This window comes from Oncorhynchus kisutch, linkage group LG14, assembly GCF_002021735.2.
Source record: "Oncorhynchus kisutch isolate 150728-3 linkage group LG14, Okis_V2, whole genome shotgun sequence".
Taxonomy (NCBI): domain Eukaryota; kingdom Metazoa; phylum Chordata; class Actinopteri; order Salmoniformes; family Salmonidae; genus Oncorhynchus; species Oncorhynchus kisutch.
This window is the reverse complement of record NC_034187.2, coordinates 72,036,325-72,062,826: the sequence shown is the minus strand read 5'-3', so window position 1 is coordinate 72,062,826 and position 26,502 is coordinate 72,036,325. Positions and strand designations below refer to the sequence as shown.

Genomic DNA, 26,502 nt, shown 5'->3' with positions numbered 1-26,502 from the left:
CCTCCTCATCAGTGACAGTCTCCTCCTCTCTGCCACCTCTCCTCCTCATCAGTGACACATCTCTTCTTCATCAGTGACAGTCACCTCCTCTCTACCACCTCATCAGTGACAGTCTCCTCCTCTCTACCATCTCTCCTCCTCAGTGAGAGTCTCCTCTCTACCACCTCTCCTTCTCATCAGGGATAGTCTCCTCCTCTCTACCACCTCTCATCCTCATCAGTGACAGTCTCTTCCTCGCTACCACCTCTCCTCCTCATCAGTGACAGTCTTCTCCGCTCTACCACCTCTCCTCCTCATCAGTGACAGTCTCCTCTATACCACCTCTCCTCCTCTCTACCACCTCTCCTCCGCAGTGACAGTCTCCTCTCTACCACCTCTCCTTCTCATCAGTGACAGTCTCCTCTCTACGACCTCTCCTCCTCATAATTGACAGTCTCCACTCTACCACCTCTCCTCCTCAGCAGGGATAGTCTCCTCCTCTCTACCACATCTCATCCTCATCAGTGACAGTCTCCTCTTCTCTACCACTTCTCCTCCTCAAGAGTGACAGTCTTCTCCTCTCTACCACTGCTCCTCCTCATCAGTGACAGTCACCTCCTCTCTACCACCTCATCAGTGACAGTCTACTCCTCTCTACCACCTCTCCTCCTCATCAGTGACAGTCTACTCCTCTCTACCACCTCTCCTTCTCATCAGTGACAGTCTTCTCCTCTCTACCATCTCTCCTCCTCATCAGTGACAGTCTCCTCTCTACCACCTCATCAGTGACAGTCTCCTCCTCTCTACCACCTCTCCTCCTCATCAGTGACAGTCTCCTCCTCTCTACCACCTCTCCTCCTCATCAGTGACACATCTCTTCTTCATCAGTGAGTCACCTCCTCTCTACCACCTCACCAGTGACAGTCTAATCCTTTCTACCAACTCTCCTCCTCAGCAGGGACAGTCTCCTCTTCTCTTCCTCCTCAGTGAAACACTCCTCCCCTCATCAGTGACAGTCTCCTCCTCTTCCTCTTCTCCTCCTCCGCTCTCCCTCTCCCCCTCTGTGAGATACTCTCCTCTTCCTCAGTGAGACCAGGCACGTGTACAGGGAACAGGCCCCTTTTCCCCCCAGTATCCAATGTACCCTTTTGGGTGGTGGAATAATTTCCCCAAAAACATGTATCCATTTTCTGGGTCATTGCTGTTCTAAACCCACTGCCTGCAAGTTGTGGTTAAATTCACCCGCCCCAGACTAATCTAGTAATACAGATAGCCATTTTGTCAACTGTAACATATGGAAGCCTAACGATTCTGCTGAATAACAACATTATTAGTAATCATCAGTGATTACCATGCTTTCTTTACTGACTTATTTATGGAATGGTAAGCTATAGTAAAGTATTTATTATGGATCGCCATTAGCTGCTGCTCTTCCTGGGGTCTTGCAAAATAAAGGCAGTTATAATTTAAAACATTACAGTACATTCACAACACATTTCACAACACATTAAGTGTGTGCCCTCAGGCCCCTACTCTACTACCACATATCTACAACACAAAATCCATGTGTACGTTATCATGTGTGTGTATGCACGTTCTGTTCCTGTTTGTGTTGCTTCACATTCCCCACTGTACCAAAGGTGTATTTGTATCTTTAAAAAAAAACTCTAGTGACTCCCAAATCCGCATGCGGGAGCGTAATCATCGCCTGAAACGAATTAGCCTAACGCAGCGGACATAAATATCCCTAGAAAATATTCCTATTCATGAAAATCACAAATGAAATATATTGAGACACAGCTTAGCCTTTTGTTAATCACCCTGTCATCTCAGATTTTCAAAATATGCTTTACAGCCAACGCTAGACAAGCATTTGTGCAAGTTTATCATAGCCTAGCATAGCATTATGCCTAGCTAGCAGCAGGCAACCTTGTCACGGAAATCAGAAAAGCAATCGAATTAAATCGTTTACCTTTGATGAACTTCGGATGTTTTCACTCACGAGACTCCCAGGTAGATAGCCAAAGTTCATATTTTCCCAAAATATTATTTTTGTAGGCGAAACAGCTCCATTTGTTCTTCACGTTTGGCTGAGAAATCGCCCGGAAATTGCAGTCACCACAACGCCGAAAAATATTCCAAATTAGCTCCATAATATCGACAGAAACATGGCAAACGTAGTTTAGAATCCATCCTCAAGGTGTTTTTCTAATATCTATTCGATAATATATCCGTCGGGACAATTCGTTTTTCGCTAGGACCGATTCGAGTAATGGCTACCTCTGTATTTTACATGAGAATCTCTCTCGGAGCCACCATGTGACCACTTACGCAATGTGGCCGCCTACGGCTATTCTTCAACAGAAATGCGTAAAACTACGTCACAATGCTGTAGACACCTTGGGGAATACGTAGAAAGCGTAAGCTCGTTGATGGTACATTCACAGCCAAATAGGGAGTCATTGGAACGCAGAGCTTTCAAAACCTTCCGCAGCGCTTTCAAAACCTTGCTTTCAAAAGCACTTCTGGATTGGATTTTTCTCAGGCTTTCGCCTGCAACATCAGTTCTGTTATACTCACAGACAATATTTTTACAGTTTTGGAAACGTTAGAGTGTTTTCTATCGAAAGCTGTAAATTATATGCATATTCTAGCATCTTTTCCTGACAAAATATCCCGTTTAAAATGGGAACGTTTTTTTCCCAAAAATTAAAATACTGCCCCCTAGCACCAAGAGGTTATTTTAAAAATCACATTTTACTGCTGGTTGCGGAATAGAGTTCCATGTAGTCATGGCTCTATGTAGTACTGTGTGCCTCCCATAGTCTGTTCTGGACTTGGGGACTGTGAAGAGACATCTGGTGACATGTCTTGTGGGGTATGCATGGGTGTCCGAGCTGTGTGCCAATAGTTCAAACAGACAGCTCGGTGCAGTCAACATGTCAATTACAAATACGGGATGTGATGAAGTCAATCTCTCCTGCACTTTCAGCCAGGAGAGATTGACATGCATATTATTAACGCCAGCTCTCTGTGTACATCCAAGAGCCAGTCGTGCTGCCCTGTCCTGAGCCAACGGCAATTTTCCTAAGTCCCTCTTTGTGGCACCTGACCACACGACTGAACAGTAGTTCAGGTGCAACCAAACTAGGGCCTGTAGGACCTGCCTTGTTGATAGTGTTGTTATGAAGGTAGAAACTAGGGCCTGTAGGACCTGCCTTGTTGATAGTGTTGTTAAGAAGGCTTTATGGTGAACAGACTTCTCCCCATCTTAGCTACTGTTGTATCAACAGTTTACAATCCTGGGTTACTCCAAGCAGTTTAGTCACCTCAACTTTGCTCAATTTCAACATTATTTATTACAAGATTTAGTTGAGGTTTCGTGAATGATTTGTCTCAAATACAATACTTTTAGTTTTAAATATTTAGGACTAACTTATTCCTTGCAACCCATTCTGAAACTAACTGCAGCTCTTTGTTAAGTGTTGAAGTAATTTCAGCCGCTGTAGTAGCTGACATGTATAGCGTTGAGTCATCTGCATACATAGACACACGGGCTTTACTCAAAGCCAGTGTGGCATGTCGTTAGTAAAGACTGGAAAAAGTAAGGGGACAATACAGCTGCCCTGGGGAATTCCTGATTCTACCTGGATTATGTTGAAGGCTTCCATTAAAGAACATCCTCTGTGTTCTGTTAGACAAGTAACACTTTATCCACAATATAGCAGGGGGATGAAAAGCCACAACACATACGCTTTTCCAGCAGCAGACTATGATCGATAATGTCTAAAGCTGCACTGAAGTCTAACAAAACAGCCCCCACAAATCTTTTATCATCAATTTCTCTCAGCCAATCATCAGTAATTTGTGCAAGTGCTGTGCTTGTTGAATGTCCTTCCTTATAAGCGTACTGAAAGTCTGTGGTCAATTTGTTTACTTTAAAATAGCATGGTTTAATGGTTTAACACTTTTTAATTTATTTACATCATCTTCCAACGCCCCTGTGATAATCTACTGAAGCATTATGACAACTCAACGACACAATGGTAGGGATTAACTGAGCTGTGCTTGGGTCATTGATAAGTCATTGTCTCAATTATAATTCTGTGAAAGGATCCAGGAACCAAATGATTTGGGTGGATCTCATCCTCCTTATAATACAAGCTTTGTTTCCAGAAGGTATCAAAACTGTCAATGAATGTTACACCCACAGAGCTGCAGTATTCTGGTAGTCAGTTATGGAGGGATAAAAGTCTGTTGATCCGTTCAATGCCACGATTTAGGGAGGGCAGAGGGACAGATATTATGGTGCGTAATAAAGTTTATAGTAATTGTAGGCTACAGTATTTCTCATTTTCTTCTATTAATTTGCTCTCATTCCTGCCTTATTTAGGAAGTGTAGATCAGCAGCTGTATCCCTGAAGTGACATTCAGCATCCCTGCTCCTCAATACTTCATCCACTGAATCAAAGCTTCATTCAGGTAGGATACATAGTGGCAACAATGGAGTTGGGTTGGGTATAGTCATGGTAGGCTACAGTATTTCTCACAGTCTTGTATTTTGACTGGAATTGTGTTGGTCATTGTGAAATAGTGCAGCAGTTCAACATAGTTGTGCAAAATGCTTTACTCAGAGTTGTGTATGTTGTTATTTGTATTATTTTGTTTTGTTCTTAGTAACGTGAATAAGACTTAAGCATTTGAAACTAAGGGTTATTTATTTTTCATTTAATTTGCCATTAAGATGTGGGCATCTATTCCTTTTCTGTAAATAGATAATCTAAGTAATAATTACTCAATGAGTTTATGACCGTGGTTCGGGGGTGCCCTGTTTAATAGTTAGGGCACATGCCCCTCAAAAGATCTGTGAACGACCCTCAGTGACACAGTCTCCTCCTCTTCTCCTGTCTTCACAGTCTACACAAACACCAGGGACATGAGGGATGGTAAGGAGGGAGGGAGGAATAATTGATCCTTATTCAATCAAGAACCACTCTCATCTTGTCAAGAGAAAGTGGTGTGTTTGATTGGATATTAAAATTCCTGGCCCCAGAGGTGTGAATGTGAGTGTGTGTGATTCATTCTCAGCAGATCCATGTGTAGCATCAGTTCCGTTGGAGAAGGGTGCCAAAGACAATTGGCCCCGGGGCCTCAAATCTGTGCGTAAACCATGCGTGGGATCATTTCCACGCAAAGCGTGAGATTTATAAATATGAACATTTGCTTGAGAGTGTGCATACATTTACGCACAGCCATGGGTCGGCATAATGCCAAATGGTGGAATATGGGAACAAACTGCTTGTCAAGTATAGAATGACGAAAATATATGTTGAAAATGTGTGAAATTGCGAGATTAATAATTCAATAATTTTTCGACTTCATTGTATTTCCATTGTGAATTCATGCAACATATCTGACCACATCAGTGCATTTGTTACAATAATAATCCATCAAAAGTCCAGTCATTTGTTCAATGAGAGGTGGGTGTGAAAGTGAAACCAGGTCATACACAGCTTCAGGAGCCAACAGATGGTTAGTTAATTAATCAAAGTAAATATATAGGACCCTAGAATGCCCTTCAAGCCAATCAGAAACAAGTATTCAACAATGCCATGGTATACAGTCCATTCAGAAAGTATTCAAACCCCTGGACCTTGTCCATATTTTGTTCCGTTACAGCCTTATTGTAAAATTGATATGTTTTTATAAATCTACAGACAATACCACATAATGACAAAGCAAAAACGTGATGCTACAAGCTTGGAACTCTGTCAGGTTGGATGGGGAGTGTTGCTGCACAGCTATTTTCAGGTCTCTCCAGAGATGTTCGATCGGGTTCAAGTCTGGGCTCTAGATGGGCCAAGGACATTCAGAGACTTGTCCCGAAGCCACTCCTGCGTTGTCTTGGCTGTGTGCTTAGGGTCGTTGTCCTGTTGGAAGATCAACCTTTGCCCCAAGTCTGATGTCCTGAGCGCTCTTGAGCAGGTTTTCATCAAGGATTTCTCTGTACCTTGCTCCGTTTATCTTTGCCTCGATCCTGACTAGTCTCCCAGTTCCTGCCGCTGAAAAACATCCCCACAGCATGATACTGCCACCACCATGATTCACCATTGGGATGGTGCCAGGTTTCCTCCAGACATTCTGGCTAAAGAGTTCAATCTTGGTTTCATCAGAACAGAGAATCTACACCTGACTGGTGTAGTGCTGCAGAGATGGTTGTCCTTCTGGAAGGTTCTCCCATCTCCACAGAGGAACTCTAGAGCTATGTTAAGAGTGACCGCCGGGTCCTTGGTCACCTCCCTGACCAAGGCCCTTGTCCCCTGATTGCTCATTTTGGCCGGGCAGTTTGGTGGTTCCGAACTTCTTCCATTTAAGATCAATGGAGGCCACTGTGTTCTTGGGGACCTTCAGTGCTGCAGAAAAAGTTTGGTACCCTTTCCCAGATCTGTGCCTCGACACAATCCTGTCTCAGAGCTCTATGGCCAATTCCTTCGACCTCATGGCTTAGTTTTTGATCTGACATGCACTGTCAACTGTGGGACCTTATATAGACAGGTGTGTGCTTTTCCAAATCATGTCCAATCAATTTAATTTACCACAGGTGGACTCCAATCAAGTTGTAGAAACATCTCAAGGATGATCAATGAAAACAGGATGCACCTGAGCTCAATTTCGAGTCTCATAGCAATGGGTCTGAATACTTATGTAAATAAGGTATTTCTGTCTAAAAATATATAAAGTTGCAAACATTTCTAAAAACCTGTGTTCACTGTGTCATTATGGGGTACTGTGTGTAGTTTGCAGAAAAAAATACATATTTAATACATTTTATAATAAGGCTGTAACGTAACAATAATCTGGAAAAAGTCAAGGGATCTGAATACTTTTCGAAGGCACTTTAAATAGGGATATTTCACAGAAAGCATATACAGTACATTTATGCCAAGTTATTTACACATAATCTGTTCTTATCTGGCTTGAAGGACCATGAAAAAGAGCGCCATATCTTTCGGAGTCCACCCCTTTAAGGTGGTTCACTTTTTTTTGATGGTTCTGTAAAGGTTTGGTACATCAGCCTTTCTTTCTACACTTTTTTGAAGGCTTATCATGCTGGCTAACAAAACCTGAAAGGATCAATTCCGCATCACGTCTACAGCAGGGCAATGCTGACCAACACCCAGTATACCGTCTACCAACTGCTCCTGACCAACAGACGCAACCCCAGCACAAGCACTGTGTCTCGAAATAAATAAAACAGGCAGCCAGCTCACTCCTGGCAAAGAGGAGCGGGGACACTAACATGCTGAATGAGCGCTTATCCCCAATTATAAAGTCACCTTCAGGCAGTATAGTACAGTATACATCCTAATATGACAGGTTGGTACGGAATGGCTGAGAGCAGAGTATAGAGGGGGAACACATCACAGGGCTTTGTGAGATGGTGAGATTGGTCAGCATTACCAGGCCTAAGTTGTCAAAAAAACACATACAGACTGTGCTGTTTCAGGAGAGATGGGTTCCTGCCTTCACTGCAATGTTACACAGCGTGTGTGCGCGTCCCAAATTGTACCCTATTCCACATATAGTGCACTACTTAGTGACCAGAGCACTACACAGACAATGACTCACACCCTGATGCTTCAAAACAAGACAGGGTGTTGAAGCTACAGTGGAGCTTGGTGGTTAGTCAATACGGTACAAACTACAACAAATAATACATCTAGTCGAACAGTCATTTCAGGATCTTCTGAAAACAGCAAGTCTACCATTCTGCAGTTCATTTGACAACAGGAAAAAAGAGAATGTTCATGTGATGCTGTGATAGAATACTGATCTGATTGGCTTGGGATTCCAATATCACCACGCAAGTTTACATTTTCTTTGCAATCCGACAGTCCGGCAAAGAAACCCACAGAAAACCGTGACTGAATCAGACTTCTTTAGACAGTGACTGAATCAGACTTCTTTAGACAGTGACTGAATCAGACTTCTTTAGACAGTGACTGAATCAGACTTCTTCAGACACAGTGACTGAATCAGACTTCTTCAGACACAGTGACTGAATCAGACTTCTTCAGACACAGTGACTGAATCAGACTTCTTCAGACAGTGACTGAATCAGACTTCTTCAGACAGTGACTGAATCAGACTTCTTCAGACAGTGACTGATTCAGACTTCTTCAGACAGTGACTGAATCAGACTTCTTCAGACACAGCGACTGAATCAGACTTCTTCAGACACAGCGACTGAATCAGACTTCTTCAGACGCAGCGAATGAATCAGACTTCTTCAGACAGTGACTGAATCAGACCTTTTCAGAAGTATGTGTTGAAAATAAATGTTTTAATCTGAATAAAACAGCACCGTCTGCCTGTTACTGAAGCCAGGAGTTAAATGAGCTGTGAGACCAACCGATGGAGGAATCCAATGTGTATTTTATGTCATAATTTAACTTGAAAGCCTGGGCAATGAGCTCACTCCAACCACTCAAAATGACTCCTAAAATAAGGCACGCCTCGAGGAAAACTAATCTGGGGAGACAACACATCTGCGACACAGGATCCTCAACACTGGGGCCCCCAGAGGTGTGTGCTTAGTCCCCTCCTGTACTCCCTGTTCACCCACGACTGCGTGGCCAAGCACGACTCCAACACTATCATTAAGTCTGTTGACAACACAACAGTTGTAGGCCTGATAACCGATAAACGATGAGACAGCCTACAGGGAGGAGGTTAGAGTCCTGGCAGTGTGGTGCCAGGACAACAACCTCTCCCTCAATATGAGCAAGACAAAGAAGCTGATCGTGGACTACAGGAAAAGGAGGGCCGAACAGGTCCCCATTAGCATCGACAGGGCTGTCGTGGAGTGGGTCGAGATTTTCAAGTTCCTTGGTGTCCACGTCAACAAACTTTCATGGCCAAACACACCAAGACAGTCGTGAAGAGGGCACGACATTGCTTTTTCCCCCTCAGGAGATATTTGGCATGGGTCCCCAGATCGTCAAAAGGTTCTACAGCTGCACCATCGAGAGCATCCTGACTAGTTGCATCACCGCCTGGTATGGCAACTGATCGGCATCCGACCGTAAGGCGCTACAGAGGGTAGTGTTTGCGGCCCAGTACATCACTGGGGCCAAGCTTCCTGCCATCAGGACCTATATATTAGGCGGTGTCAGAGGAATGCCCCAAAAATTGTCAAAGACTCCAGTCACCAAAGTCATAGACCGGTCTCTCTGCTACCATACGGCTAGTGGTACCGGATCGCCAAGTCTAGGTCCAAAAGGCTCCTTAACAGCTTCTACCCCTAAGCCATAAGCCTGAACAATTAATCAAATGGTCACCCAGACTATTTGCACTATCTGCTGCTACTCGCTGTTTATTATCTATGCATAGTCACTTTACCCCTACCTACATGTACAAATGACCTCAACTAGCCTATACCCCCACATTGACTCGGTACCGGTACCCCCTTTATATAGCCTCATTATTGTTATGTAATCTTATTGTGATACCTTTTATTTAGCAATTCTTTTCTTAACTCTATTTCTTGAACTGCATTGTTGGTTAAGGGCTTGTAAGTAAGCATTTCACGGTATTCAGCACATGTGACAAATAAAATTTGATTTGACATTGAGAAATGCATTTCCATGAATGCTTCCCAAATGGCACCCTATTCCCTTTGTAGTGCACTACTTTTGATGGGCTTTGGTAAAAGGTAGTGCACTATGTAGGGAATATGGTGCTATTTGGGACGCATATTTTGACTATGCATCTTATTTCTTTTTTGAAAATTGAGCTTGGCTTTATATAGGCACTACAGCAGCGCCTTCATTATAAAAAAATTCATGCAGTACGCAAGCCAAGCCTTATGATGTGTGATTATCATAATTGCAATTGCATTACTGCCCGACACTGAGATATGTCCAGACTAGAACCCACCACTCCACATGAAATAGTGACATCACAAACTCTTACAGAATCACATGCTTTCTTATTCCTGTACATTATAATTAAGCAGTAAGGCCCGAGGGGGTGTGGTATATGGTCAATATACCACACCTAAGGACTGTTCTTATGCACAACGCACCACAGAGTGCCTGGATACAGCCCTTTGCCGTGGTATATTGGCCATATTCCACGAACCCCAGAGTTGCCTTATTGCTATTATAAACTGGTTACAAACGTAATTAGAGCAGTAAAAATAAATGTTTTGTCAGTCTGATATACCACAGCTGTCAACCAATCAGCATTCAGGGCTCGAACCACCCAGTTTATAATGACATTTTAGTCATTTAGCTATAGCCCTTTACACTCATACCGGTATACGGGTTGAAAATGGCAGTTGGGCACTGATAAACCTCAAAATTGGAACGCAGTGGCTGTACAGTAAGTAACATGCTATACATGACGTCAGAGGTCTGGCTCTGTGCTTCACAGCTCTGTATGGGTTTTGACTGACAAATTATGAGGACTTTAAGTATTTTGAATAATGAATACTGCTTTGATGTCATAGAAGAAAGCCAAACACCTGTGAGTCAAAATGTGCACTTCACATTTCCATATCATAAAACTCATGTCAGATACAGTGTCAATGTTTATGATCACTATGTTTGATGTACAGTTACAAGATGACATGGTGTTATACCCTTGGGTGTCCTGAACAGAATGAACCTATGTTTGTCTATTGTGAAGAAAATGTACTGCAGCACACACACCTGAATGCACTCATATCTATGCGCACCAAAAATACAAATCGGTTTCCCTGAATTGCATTGTGAAAGCCTAACAATGTAATATCGTATTAAGCTAGTCATGATGCTAATAGAACCAGCTTTCAAATGATGCCCACCTGACCCAGATTACTTAAAAAACAATGGCGGGGATGCAGGGTTGTGTTCCAAACAAAACTACAAGCGCATTTCCTCTAGTACCTCAACGGCACAGCCAGAAGAGCAGAAAAAAAATCACCTTATAGTGTAAGGCACTTCTTTAGGTCTGCTCTTCCACACCAGATTCAACCAATTAAGGTCCTAAGGCGCAGCTGATTAGTAGAATTACAGAGCTAATATAATAACAATAATCATTTAGTAGACGCTTTTATCCAAAGCAACTTACAGTCATGTGTGAATACAGTTGAAGTCGGAAGTTTACATACAGTTTTTCACAATTCCTGACTTTTAATCCAAATAAGAATTCCCTGTCTTAGGTCAGTTAGGATCAACACTTTATTTTAAGAATGTGAAATGTCAGAATAATAGTACAGAGAATTACTTATTTCAGCTTTTATTTCTTTCATCACATTCCCAGTGTGTCAGAAGTTTACATACACTCAATTAGTATGTGGTAGCATTTCCTTTAAATTGTTTAACTTGGGTCAAACGTTTTTGGCAGCCTTCCACAAGCTTCCCACAAAAAGTTGGGTGAATTTTGTCCCATTCCTCCTGACAGAGCAGGTGTAACTGAGTCAGGTTTATAGGCCTCCTTGCTCGCACACACTTTTTCAGTTCTGCCCACAAATCTTCTATAGGATTGAGGTCAGGGCTTTGTGATGGCCACTCCAATACCTTGACTTTGTTGTCCTTAAGCCATTTTGCTACAACTTTGGAAGTATGCTTGGGATCATTGTCCATTTGGAAGACCCATTTGCGACCAAGCTTTAACTTCCTGACTGATGTCTTGAGATGTGGCTTCAATATATCCAAATAATTTTCCATCCTTGTGATGCCATCTATTTTGTGAAGTGCACCAGTCCCTCCTGCAGCAAAGCACCCACACAACATGATGCTGCCACCCCCCTGCTTCACGGTTGAGATGGTGTTCTCCGGCTTGCAAGCCTCCCCCTTTTTCCTCCAAACATAACAATGGTCATTATGGCCAAACAGTTCTATTTCATTATCAGATTAGAGGACATTTCTCAAAAAAGTACAAAAGGATGATCTTTATCCCCATGTACAGTTGCAAACCGTAGTCTGGCTTTTTTGTGGCGGTTTTGGAGCAGTGGCTTCTTCCTTGCTGAGCGGCCTTCCAGGTTATGTCGATATAGGACTGATTTTACTGTGGATATAGATGCTTTTGTACCCATCGGCTGATTTCTTGTGATTTTCCCATGATGTCATGCAAAGAGGCACTGAGTTTGATGGTGGGCCTTGAAATACATCCACAGGTACCCCTCCAATTGACTCAAATTATGTCCAGTAGCCTATCAGAAGCTTCTAAAGCCATTTTCTGGAATTTACCAAGCTGTTTAATGGCACAGTCAACTTAGTGTATCTAAACTTCTGACCCACTGGAATTGTGACAGAGTGAATTATAAGTGAAATAATCTGTCTGTAAACAATTGTTGGAAAAATGACTTGTGTCATGCACAAAGTAGATGTCCTAACCAACTTGCCAAAACTATAGTTTGTTAACAAGAAATTTGTGGAGTGGTTGAAAAACAAGTTTTAATGACAGCAACCTAGGTGTATGTAAACTAGTTTTAATGACAGCAACCTAGGTGTATGTAAACTAGTTTTAATGACAGCAACCTAGGTGTATGTAAACTTTCGACTTGAACTGTACATGTTCGTGTGGGTGGTTCCAACAGGAATCGAACTCACAATCTTTAAAAAATATTAAAATGATTTACTGAATATTTAAAAAACATACAATATACATGCAGTGAAGCCGCTCAACATTTACATCACATCACATTAGTCATCAAACAGCCTCCCATCCAGAGCGACATACAGATGCAACCGGGGTCAACGCCCTGCTCAAGGGCACGTCCTCAGAACGACACATAGAAGCAACCAGGGTCAACACCCTGCTCAAGGGCACGTCAACAGATCTCCCACCAGCCCTCCAAGATCTCCCCCACAATTCCCCAAGAGCTGCCCCTCACAATCTTAGCAACGCAAGCCGTCGTGCTCCATCAACCGAGCCACAGACGACCATGTGTTATTAATTACATTAGAGCTGAAATCCTACAGTAGCTAGCCCTCCTTTAAGGAATAAACATTACCCTTTGGAAAATCAAATTGATATAGTCTTAAAGTTAACTCTCTGGGGTGAAGTTTCACCTACTGTAGGTACAGATCTAGGATCAGCTTCCTCTCCCCCATCCTAACCTTAACCATTAGCGGGGAGAAATGCTAACTGATCCAAGATCAGCGTCTAGGGGCAACTTCCCCCTACCGCAAAGTCCACCCTCACCTTGTTGAAGTCTTCGCTGGTGGCCCTCATCTCCTTCCAGGTCTTGTTGAGCAGCTGAATGCAGATGCAGAAGAACTCCTCAAAGGAGCGGTCGTGGGTGAAGAACATGGGGTGGAAGTCATGGCAGTTCTCACTGGCTGTAAAGACAGAGGAACAGAGGAGAAAGGACGTAAGCCTTGTGTTTGAGAGACACATTGACTGTTCTTGGAAATTGGAGGTTTCCCCCTACCAGAGATTTTGGACAGTGGATGTTTGGATGCTTAAGTGTGAAAAGCACTCTGCCAATTTCTAAAGATTTTGCAACAATTACAGTTCGACTAACAAATGCTCAAGTTCAGAGTTGCATTTTTAGGTCTTAATGCAGTATCAGGGCATACAAGGTTTAAAGAGCTGAGACTGAACCATCAATTATTATGAAGATCTCTTGCATGACAATCTATACATACATAAGATTATGAGAACAAAGAAGACATAACTCCCTCCGGTCCTCTTATGGTTATCAAACCAAGACTAAATAACCCTTCGCCTGGCATTGAGGCAATTAGCAAATACATACTGCACACGTGTATTTTAGACTCTATTTTCACTTGTTTTTAATTTGACTGACGTTGTATCCATACATTCCAGTGTCTAAGACTGCCATGTGAGTATTGGAAACGTGAATTTGAACTGTAGTTTACCTCTACCTCTAAGGTTACGCCCCCAAATGGTACCCTTATTCCCTATAAAGTGCACTACTTTTGACCAGGGCCCAGTGGGGACACACTTCATTTAGTCAGCTACTGAGTCAGTGGTATAAGATCCATCAGTAAAGAGATTCCCCATGGGTCCAGATATACCGTAGCTATACAAGAAACATGTTGCCTCTCTGATAAACTAAGACACTTAGAATGACAGCTCATAAGGGGTGGTGATACACACGTGGTTCACGTTTCAGCCATACTTCAATAGAGTGACTCCTCACGAAACCCACACGAAAAGAGACCCGGATCTGGGGATTTTCACAATGTCATCTATAGAATGGCACTTTGGAGGAAGGATTGTGGACATATATTTGACATAAATCTAAAAGCATAATTGAGAAAGAATTGATCAAAGTTGGCATATTTATGACATTTTGGCCTCACACCAACAGCGTGACCAACAACAACAACGGTAAAATGCGTTTTGGTACATCAGAAGTACATTCCTAACCGATGGAACACTGCGTTTGCCTTGCAGCATTGCGTTGCAGAGGCAGTTGCAGTGCGTTCTGTGTGGTGTATATGTTGGATTTATCGAACGTATTAATCAGATTGTATGTGAAGACGGCTTGACAGAAATGGTAGCAGAAGGTGAATGGTGAACTTTTGTTGCACACATATCCAGATGATGCTGCGTACCATTTTGCTCAATGATGCTGTAGGTGTGTTCGAGGCATTACCCTTCTTTAAAACTCCATAGTGTTTCATCTGTAGGTGCAACAAAGCAAACATTGGTGTCATATGAAGCTTTCCCGCTTGCTCTGTAATGTGAGTAGTATTTTGATTTCAATAAAACATTGTAGTATGTTAATTTATGAATATTGAACATTTAAAATGTTCGATTTGGCAAATGTTTTAATATTTTGTAAAAACCTGGGGCGGCAGGTAGCCTAGTGGTTAGAGGCAGGTAGCCTAGTGGTTAGAGGCAGGTAGCCTAGTGGTTAGAGGCAGGTAGCCTAGTGGTTAGAGACAGGTAGCCTAGTGGTTAGAGGCAGGTAGCCTAGTGGTTAGAGGCAGGTAGCCTAGTGGTTAGAGGCAGGTAGCCTAGTGGTTAGAGGCAGGTAGCCTAGTGGTTAGAGGCAGGTAGCCTAGTGGTTAGAGACAGGTAGCCTAGTGGTTAGAGGCAGGTAGCCTAGTGGTTAGAGGCAGGTAGCCTAGTGGTTAGAGGCAGGTAGCCTAGTGGTTAGAGGCAGGTAGCCTAGTGGTTAGAGGCAAGTAGCCTAGTGGTTAGAGGCAGGTAGCCTAGTGGTTAGAGGCAGGTAGCCTAGTGGTTAGAGGCAGGTAGCCTAGTGGTTAGAGGCAGGTAGCCTAGTGGTTAGAGGCAGGTAGCCTAGTGGTTAGAGGCAGGTAGCCTAGTGGTTAGAGGCAAGTAGCCTAGTGGTTAGAGGCAGGTAGCCTAGTGGTTAGAGGCAGGTAGCCTAGTGGTTAGAGGCAGGTAGCCTAGTGGTTAGAGGCAGGTAGCCTAGTGGTTAGAGGCAGGTAGCCTAGTGGTTAGAGGCAAGTAGCCTAGTGGTTAGAGGCAGGTAGCCTAGTGGTTAGAGGCAGGTAGCCTAGTGGTTAGAGGCAGGTAGCCTAGTGGTTAGAGGCAGGTAGCCTAGTGGTTAGAGGCAGGTAGCCTAGTGGTTAGAGGCAGGTAGCCTAGTGGTTAGAACGTTGGGCCAATAACTGAAAGGTTGCTAGATCGAATCTCTGAGCTGACAAGGTATAAATCTGTCGTTCTGCCCCTGAAAAAGGCAGTTAATCAACTGCTCCTAGCCCGTCATTGTAGATAAGAATTTGTTCTTAACTGACTTGCCTAATTAAAAAAAACGTTAAATAAAATATATCCCAGAGTGGGATCCCTGCTAGTTTTAAAGTTATGGCCCATTTTATATGGAGAAATTGGCATGGTAGGCAATGTAACCAATCACAGCCCACCTTTTACTTGTATCATTGCACATCCTGCAAATCACCAGCAGAGGTAAAATGCATTGGGCTTGTTTTGAGCAGATTTTCGCGAGACTGACACCTATCACTTCGCCTCTTCCTCCCTGTTCAAACACACACACCAAGCCCCTCTCTGACAAGCGGTTTCAACTCACTATTTGTATTTGAGACTTGGTCCAACAGAATCGGTCATATGGACACCGAAACATTATTTTACTGTAATAGAGAAGTTAACCGATTACAAATACTAACATAACCTTTCTAACGACACTCTTTTTATGTCTCAACTACTCAATTTGCATGCAGAGCAGACACTACTAAAAGGCTCAGTTTGTTACGCGTGGCATTGCGGTACCATGTACTGCTAGAAGCATTTTAGCCAAAGACGTTTATACTAGCCGTCTAGTCTGTGTTTTATAAATGTGCAATAATTATAAAACACAATAATATAAGGAATTGGCAACTAGTTTTCACTGAGAAATAAGGTAGGGCCACTTGATTTAAACATCTGAACGAAGTAGACAGGCTTGTACGCTGTTCAAACAGTTGGAGATAGACAGAAAGAACTGTTCTGCCTTGTTAGCTAGCAAATAGATCCAAGTTGGCAAAAATTGAAATAGAAAGATTCCTATAAAATTAGCTGGCTACTCACTAGAACGTGGGCATGTGCACGTGGGCTTGTGTAAAAAAAAAAGCAGGTTAAACTATTTTGACAAAATAACTTAATTATTAGTGGTTTTGGAAGGCTTGTAGGTATAACAGCCTATGTTAATTTCACAAGCCCTGAATTCATTAGATTATTGCTGACTGTTTAAAAAGGTAATGTGTGTTTGACCTTCAAGTGTACAACAGATTTTTAGGCAATATCTCCCAGCCCTAAGCAGAGGGTGACCATTTTGAATCCATTCTAAAAGTAACAGAGAATCCAATCTGGAATTTTCATTAGCACGTAGACTATATTATGTTTAAAAAATATATATATATATACAAAATTGACAAATCAAAAATTGTATATTTTCAATGTTCATAAATATATGAACTATTCCCCCGATAAAAACACTAGTCATATTAGAGATCAAGCAGTAACATTTCATACGATTGTTTTGTTGTTGCTTTGTAGCATCTACAGATGAAACATTATGTAGTCTAAAAGGAGGCCTTGGTAAAATGTCATAAATATGCCAACTTTGATCAATTATTTCTCAATTATGCTTTTAGATACCTGTCAAATATATGTAAACAATCCTCCCTTCCTCTAGGACCATTCTATAGATTACATTGTGAAAATCCCCAAAAGAATGGTGTTTTTATGTCTGGGTTTCATAAGGAAACTCACTCAATGGCAACATGAGTGACTGACTCATTCCTACACAGTTTGGGCATGTACAGCCATGGGTAGTGTGTGTGTGTGTGTGCATAGTCACTGTTCATGACACCACTTCTCCTTCTGTGACAATAAGAGCCTCAAGGCAGAGGAACTTAACTGTGCACTTCTAAGCCAATAGGACTGGACCCTCTGTTCTCCATATTCCTAGTCTCCCACACACACAGAGAGGACGGAAGGACCATGTTCTTTAAATGGGACAGGAGGGTTTGGTTCATTCAGTTACATTTCACATTTATCTCCAGTCCCTTGTCTGGTTGCATGTGCCAGATCAGATGGCAGCTTTCTCTTCAGAAATAAATACCCCTGGTTATTCTTGAGGGACTGGGTTCCCTAGCCTGCCTGCCAACAGACACCCACGTCCATCACAGTTCACAATGGAAGATTTTCAAATTAGCCATACCATGGTCTTTTTCTATTTGTTAACACTTCCACCAGACACACCTAGAACACAAACACATAGCTGTCTTCTACTGTGTGACAGGATGATGTCTACATCCCAAATGGCACCCTTCTCCCTATATAGCGCACTACTTTTGACAATGGGCCCTGTTCAAAAGTAGTGCACCATGGGGAATAGGGTGCCATTTGAGATGCAAATGAAGTCTCTGAATACTGCCGGAGTCTGATGGAGGAGGAGCTTCATGTGGAGATTAAAGGGAATTTCTCCCTAATTTCTCCCTCGTTTTCCTAACCCTTTCCCACCTCTTTTCTCCAACCTGTCCTCCGCCAAGTGCTTTGTGAATGGTGTGGCCAGACAGCTAATCTAACCGTTTCCTGAGGGAACTCCATTAGACTGTTTTACAGACACTGGGATGGAGAAATCACTGTGCATTTATTGGGTTACTGAATTCATCATAAACTTCCCACTGAGAGTGAAATCTGGTTTCTAAGCTCAGTGCATCTAAATACATCAGCAATTTTGCCACAGTTACACCTTATTAACTGAAGGGAAAAAAATGGCTTCAAGCTATTTCATTACCCACCGATGGTGGCGAGGACTCCTATAGGACTATTTTAGCTGTCTGACGCTTCTGTTTATTAGCATTTAATGCTTTCGAAGCTTTGAAATCACCATGGAGACCAGAGCTTCATGAACGGGTCCCCACAGCAATAACCCAGGGTGTAATGATTGGTAAAAGGTCTTTATGAACGACAGTACACACTCCTCTTTCTCTGTCTTTGAGAGCTGATTGAGGAGCTGCCTTAAGGTAAAGGTCTCTGAGTGGAGCAGCCATTTACAGAGTCTCTAAGCATCACAGCAGGGCGCCCTGCCTCCAACAGGGGCGATGGAATTGCATCGACAACGGTGGAATTGGAAACTTCGGGACATTATGAATGATGCCCACAGGGGCTCTGGGGCTGGTCAGACCGGGTGGGCCTTGATTTGGAGTGATGTGGAAGGGGCTGGTCGGACTGGGTGGGGCCCTGATTTGGAGTGATGTGTAAGGGTCTGGTCGGACCGGGTAGGGCCCTGATTTGGAGTTAAATGTCAGACTAGCTTTAGACTTTCAGTGAGACAGGAACAGGTGGGTCTCACTACACTGGGCAAGAATGGCCATCCTGAAAACAAAAAACAGATTCTAAATGTTGCAGATAGAAATAGAATGAATAGTGTCGATTCATTCCCTATTCCATCTGACAGAAAATCATGTGTTCTACACAATGCTTTTCTATCTGAACATTCAGTAATGATACGGCCTGGCTCCAATTGCCTTTAATAGTGCATGGCCATACCTGAGGTGACATATGCTGGAATGGTCATAACATGTTCATAAGGTGGTCATAGCGTGGTAATAGCGTGATCATAGCATCTGAACAACCTGAACTTCGTCTCCATGCAGAGAAGCGTTTCTTCTTTCACGTTGTATTATTCATACTGTTACTCCAAGGTTAACTTCTCCCTAATGGTTACTGATTTACTTGTACAAATTCAAAAACTCTGCATTTTGAATCTGACAAATAATGCTCCCATGCTGAACAAATCATTGAAGTGAGAGAGAATTACATCTGGGCCGTTCTATGCTGCTAGCATGACTAGCAGCATCTAAACATCTATGGTGAGCTACAAATGTGAACTGATAATAACCTTTGCATATACAGACAGAATGGAAAACCGTGATTTGTAAATATAAAGTTGAAATCCCACAGACCCAAATATCCTGGGACATTGGTAGACTCCTTGGCAGACAGACAGAGGATGTACAGGGATTGAAATACTTGTATTAAAGCCCAAACACTCTCCTGTATTCTTTGGCCCAAATTCATTAGGCTGAACATGACCTTAATCTGAGATCATTGCATCGTGGCATGGTTATATCACAACTCAACATCATAGGCTAGTGAGTGGACAGGAACAGGACACAACCCCTTCCATCTGTCTAGGACCCCTCAGGGGGACAACAACGTGAGTCACAGGCATGATCTGAGAGAGCAATTGGCTCATGTGACCCCTGCTGAGCATTAATACGGTCTGGACATGTGTGTGTGCTGCTATAAGGAGCTGAAACATGGACCACCAAAGATCCTTACACTGCCAAATATCCTTACACCGCCAAAGATCCTTACACCGCCAAAGACCCTTACACCGCCAAAGACCCTTACACCGCCAAAGACCCTTACACCGCCAAAGATCCTTACACCGCCAAAGACCCTTACACCGCCAAAGATCCTTACACCGCCAAAGATCCTTACACCGCCAAAGACCCTTACACCGCCAAAGATCCTTACACCGCCAAAGATCCTTACACCGCCAAAGACCCTTACACTGCCAAAGATCCTTACACCGCCAAAGATCCTTACACCGCCAAAGACCCTTACACCGCCAAAGACCCTTACACCGCCAAAGATCCTTACACCGCCAAAGACCCTTACACCGCCAAAGATCCTTACACCGCCAAAGATCCTTACACCGCCAAAGACCCTTACACCGCCAAAGATCCTTACACCGCCAAAGACCCTTACACCGCCAAAGATCCTTACACCGCCAAAGACCCTTACACCGCCAAAGATCCTTACACCGCCAAAGACCCTTACACCGCCAAAGACCCTTACACCGCCAAAGATCCTTACACCGCCAAATATCCTTACACCGCCAAAGATCCTTACACCGCCAAAGACCCTTACACCGCCAAAGACCCTTACACCGCCAAAGATCCTTACACCGCCAAAGATCCTTACACCGCCAAAAATCCTTACACCGCCAAAGATCCTTATGAAAAACACTGAGGATCAGTTGGGATGACAGGTGCACCAACACCAGCAAGCTGGAGGAGGCCAACATAAGCAGCATCCCCACTACTATAATACACCAACTGACACCTCCTGAAACAGATCATGTACTCCCAATTAAAGGACTGTTCTGATTTAGAATATGTGGACAACTACAAATACCTAGGTGTCTGGTTAGACTGTAAACTCTCCCTACAAACTCACATTAAGCATCTCCAATCCAAAATTAAATCTAGAATCGGCTTCCTATTTTGAAACAAAGCCTCCTTCACTCAAGCTGCCAAACATACCCTCGTAAAACTGACTATCCTACCGATCCTTGACTTGCGATGTCACAAAATAGCCCCCAACACTCTACTCAGCAAATTGGATGCAGTCTATCACAGTGCCATCCGTTTTGTCACCAAAGCCCCATATACTACCCACCACTGCGCCCTGTATGCTCTTGTTGGCTGGCCCTCACTTCATATTCGTCGCAAAACCAACTGGCTCCAGGTCATCTATAAGTCTATGCTAGGTAAAGCCCTGCCTTATCTCAGCTCACTGGTCACCATAGCAGCACCCACCCATAACACGCGCTCCAGCAAGTCTATTTCACTGGTCACCCACAAACCAATTCCTCTTTTAGCCGCCTTTCCTTCCAGTTTTCTGCTGCCATTGACTGGAATGAATTGCAAAAATCACTGAAGCTGGAGACTCTGGATATCTCCCTCACTAACTTTAAGCATCAGCTGTCAGAGCAGCTTACAGATCATTGCACCTGTACATAGCCCATCTGTAAATAGCCCACCCAACTACCTCATCCCCATATTGTCATTTTTTTATAGCTCCTTTGCACCCCAGTATCTCTACTTGCACATTAATCTCCTGCACATCTATCACTCCAGTGTTTAACTGCTAAATTGTAATTATTTCGCCACTATGGGCTATTTATTGCCTTACCTCCCTCCAGTGTTTATTCCATGTGTAACTCTGTGTTGTTGTTTGTGTCGCACTGCTTTGCTTTATCTTGGCCAGATGGCAGTTGTAAATGAGAACTTGTTCTCAACTGGCCTATCTGGTTAAATAAAGGTTAAATAAAATACAATAAAAATTAAAGGAAGGTCAGGGAGCCCCTGATACAGATCATATATGGCAACTTATCAGACTGGGGGGAATATGGCACCTAAACAGACAACTGGGGGAACACTGCACTAAACAGTGTTAAACAGACAACTGGGAGGACACTGCACTAAACAGACAACTGGGTGGACACTGCACTAAACAGACAATTAGGAGGGCACTGCACTAAACAGACAACTGGGGAGACACTGCACTAATCAGACAATTAGGAGGGCACTGCACTAAACAGACAACTGGGGAGACACTGCACTAAACAGACAACTGGGGGGAGACTGCACTAAATAGACTATAGGGGGGGACACTGCACTAAACAGACAACTGGGGGGACACTGCACTAAACAGACAACTGGGGGGACACTGCACTAAACAGACAACTGGGGGGAGACTGCACTAAATAGACAACTGGGGGGACACTGCACTAAACAGACAACTGGGGAGACACTGCACTAAACAGACAACTGGGGGGGAGACTGCACTAAATAGACAACTGGGGGGACACTGCACTAAACAGACAACTGGGGGGAGACTGCACTAAATAGACAACTGGGGGGACACTGGAGTAAATAGACAACTGGGGGGAGACTGCACTAAACAGACAACAGGGGGGACACTGCACTAAATAGACAGCTGGGGGGAGACTGCACTAAACAGACAACTGGGGGGGACACTGGAGTAAACAGACACAACTGGAGAGAAACCATTGAAGAGGGAGCTGCCTATACTAAATTAATGCCCACTGTGCCCCAGAGAACAAGGGACAGCTACACAAGGAGAGATTGAACACCAGGAATGCCTAACCACCCCCACTCACCCCTGCCCACACTGCACCAATATACCACCCTAACCCTACCCCTAACCACCTTAACCCTACCCCCCCTATTCTAACCACCTTAACCCTAACCCTACCCCTACCCCTACCCCTAACCACCCTACCCCTAACCACCTTAACCCTACCTCTAACCACCTTAACCCTACCCCTAATCACCCTAACCACCTTAACCCTACCTCTAACCACCTTAACCCTACCCCTAATCACCCTAACCACCTTAACCCTACCCCTAACCACCTTAACCCTACCCCTAACCACCCTACCCCTAACCAACTTAACCCTACCCCTAACCACCCTAAACCTACCCCTAACCACCCTAACCCTAACCACCCTACCCCTAACCACACTAACCCTAACCCTAACCACCTTAACCTTACCCCCCTTAACCCTACCCCTAACCACCCTACCCCTAACCAACTTGACCCGACTCCCATGGGACGTGAAAAATATATATTTAGGGTGTTCCATTGAGAAAGGCACTTGGCGCCAACTGTTTTATGATACACTGTTGATTGGAATGTATGACATTTAGTGACCACATATTACAGGGGACTACCCTTTATTCTTGTTGGAATTTTTGAGCTTCTGGGACCACTTCATCTATTTTTACAAAGTATTAAAATAGTACCTTGGTTTTAGCTAGAGGTTCATAAAATGAGTGAGGTAATTGTCTATGTGCCCGTGCACCCTGTACTACTTGTGGGTAACAGTTTTTGTCCCCTTACCTAACCTTCACCTTCACCCTAACCTTAACACCAAAACCATCAACCTAAACCTTAAGCTTAAAATAGCATTTGAACAAATTCAGGACATGAAAAAAGTCCAGACTTTTCAAAAATGTTATTTTCCAACATTGTCAGGTCATTGGTGAATTGTTAGGATATTGGGGTCCTGATATAAGGTGAGGAGGTGGAGCGAGTGGGGCTGCTGAGGGATTATTTAAGATACTCTTTGAAGAGGTAGGGTTTCAGGTGTTTTCTGAAGATGGGCAGGGACTCTGCTGTCCTAGCTTCAGGGGGAAGCTGGTTCCACCATTGGGGTGCCAGGACAGAGAAGAGCTTGGAGTCAGTAGGAGTCATTGCATCATGGTGTGGTTATATCACAGGCAGCATGACATCATAGGCCAGTGAGTGGACAGGAACAGGACACGTCCCCCTGAGGGCCCCAGACAGATGGAGGGGGTTAGCAGGGTGAGTCATTGGCCTGAGTAGGGGTACACACCATCTGGCCCATCCCAGTCCTCTGTCTGTGTGTGTGTGTGTGTGGCCCCAACGCGTACCTTACTAACCACCAAAGGATGGTCAACTTCCCCATGGAGGTGGAGTTAGCCTTTCATGGAAGTAAGTTTCTCTCCGTTTCAACAGCAAAGGTAAGGTCGCAAAATACTCACTTGGCAGTCAGACACCAATCACTTCACCACATCATTCTGTTCCCCAGGGGTTACGCATGCTCTGGGATAGTCAGATGCCACCCCCCAGCTCCTATCTATCCTCAGCTGTGACTGGGTAGTCTGGGTCCTGGAGGTCAAAGTTCGCTGTAATCTAGGAGACTTGTGTTTCATTGACAGGCGGGACATGAAGGCTTGAGAACATTGACGCTCTTCTGGCCATATAACTGATTAGAGCTCAGACTACAGACAGACAGACCAGACACTTACTACACAGATGTGACCATCGAGGGAGAGGTGACAGACAGGGAGAGAGAGAGAGAGAGAGAGACAGAGAGAGAAATAGAGAGAGAGAGAAAGGGAGAGAGCATCAGAGCAGATAAGATTGTTTGTAATATAAATTATGTATGAGGTCTGTGTGAGAGAGAGGGCGAGACAGAGAGAGAGACCAAGACCGAGAGAGAGAGAGAGAGAGAGAGAGAGAGAGAGAGAGAGAGAGAGAGAGAGAGAGAGACAGAGAGAGAGAGAGAGAGAGAGAGAGAGAGAGAGAGAGTGTGAGTGACCAGTGGGCAGAGAGCCTTCCTGACATCTGTCTGAGCTCAGTGAGATGAATGTGAGGGGGCAGGAGGGAGGGATGGAAGGAGAGAGGGGAAGGACAAACAAGAGGACGAACACAGAGAGGAGAGTCACCTTGGAGCGAGAGAACCAGCATGATGAAAACACACAGAAAGATGTCATCCTCACTAATTACCATGCCAGCAGGCCTGGACATCCACCTGCGACAAAGAGAGTGTGTGTGTAGGGGAGAGCGAATTGTGTGTCTATGTGTATCAGTGTGTGTGTGTGTGTGTGTGTGTGTGTGTGTGTGTGTGTGTGCGCGTGTACACGTGCGTAAGTGTGTGTGTTTGTGAGACGCAGCGTCAGCAACACCTTTCAGGGCCAGTCAATGTCAGGGTCAGTCAGTGTCCTGTCCAGACTGGCAAGAGGATGCCAAGACACTGGCTTGGTCAGGGAGCCTTGGTTTCCTTCCAGCCAATGGGTCAGTTGAGTGTGAGTTCTCTCCCATGCTGGACAAATCTCTTCACATCAGACCTCGCCTAACTGTAGGGCCATACAGGTCAGGACAGGTGGACTGCGCCCCAAATCGCACCCTATTCCCTACATACTGTATAGCACTACTTTTGACCAGGGACCGCAGGGCTCAGGGTGAAAAGTAGTGCACTATTAAGGTAAAAGAAGTGTTTCCGTTCCCATTGTCATCAGCACAGCTGGCTGTTTTTAATGTGAGAACTCCAGTGAGTAAGATTTCTGTTGGATTTATTGGATTATGGCAATTACATTTGAAACTTTAAACATCAGGGCTTAAATATTTTAACATGTGTGGTCAAGAAAGGCAGAGTTGCAAAGAAAAAGCCATCTCTCGGACTGGCCAATAAAAAGGAAAGATTAAGATGGGCAAAAGAACACAGACACTGGACTCTGCATTGAAGGCCAGCATTACGGATTCGCCTCTTCACTATTGATGTTGAGACTGGTGTTTTGCGGGTACTATTTAATGAAGCTGCCGGTTGAAGACTTGTGAAGTATCTGTTTCTCAAACTAGATACTCTAATGTTCTTGTCCTTTTGCTCAGTTGTGCACCGGGGCCTCCCACTGCTCTTTCTATTCTGGTTAGAGCCAGTTTGCGCTGTATTGTGAAGGGAGTAGTACACAGCGTTGTACGAGATCTTCAGTTTCTTGGCAATTTCTCGCATGGAATAGCCATCATTTCTCAGAACAAAAATGTTCTTTGTTTCTAGCCACAACAGTTTTCAGCTGTGCTAACATAATTGCAAAATGGTTTCCTAATGATCATTTAGCCTTTTAAAATGATAAACTTGGATTAACTAACACAACGTGCCATTGGAACACAGGAGTGATGGTTGCTGATAATGTGCCTCTCGCCCATGTAGATATTCCATTAAAAGTCAGCCATTTACAACTGCATTAGTCATTTACAACATTAACAATGTCTACACTGTGTTTCTGATCCATTTGATGTTATTTTAATGGCCAACAAATTTGCTTTTCTTTCAAAAACAAGGACATTTCTAAGTGACCCCAAACTTTTGAACGGTAGTGTACATCTAATTACTCCACACCTGACAGCTCTGCTGGAATACAGACGTGAAAATACATCTAATTACTCCTACATGAAGGAACACACACATCCATTCTAAATCACACAGCCCTGTCTAATACAGAGAGAAGTAGCCAAAGAAAAGTCATTATTCTTATTCTGTAAATAAACCCACATGCATTCCTTATGAGACAAAGCTCTCCCAAATACAGAGGCACAGAGAAATTGAATTATGCTTATGCAAATAAAAACACATCTCTTACATTATACTTCCTAGAGCTGCCGCCGGACATAACAAACAAACTCGGATTCTTCTTCTGTCACACACACACACAAAGCAAACAATCATCTATTTCCTGCCCCGAAAAACTCTGCACAAAAACAGACGTCGTAGCAATCTCATCATTACAATGCATCTAATCTACATCAAGCCTTTTGTCTGCGTGTTTGGTTAACCGAGCGGAGGAGTGAGCACACAGTAGGAGAGGAATCTGAGAACAAGCCTTTCCTGTCTGATTTGATTTTGTACTTGATTTCACTGCATTAGCAGTCGGTAGGGGCAACCCATGCTTGTGTATGTGCTCGCTG

General features: G+C 43.8%; 1 protein-coding gene across 6 annotated transcripts in view; it reads right to left on the bottom strand.

Moving 5' to 3' along the window:
• The window catches only part of LOC109903395 (engulfment and cell motility protein 1), a 197,993-nt gene that overhangs the window by 43,806 nt on the left and 127,685 nt on the right, over window positions 1-26,502 (bottom strand). For all 6 annotated transcript variants that reach the window (XM_031788887.1, XM_031788890.1, XM_031788888.1 and 3 more), the window contains one exon: window positions 13,174-13,310. In XM_031788887.1, coding sequence (XP_031644747.1) covers window positions 13,174-13,310 — 137 coding nt within the window. The remainder of the gene's footprint in view (window positions 1-13,173; window positions 13,311-26,502) is intronic.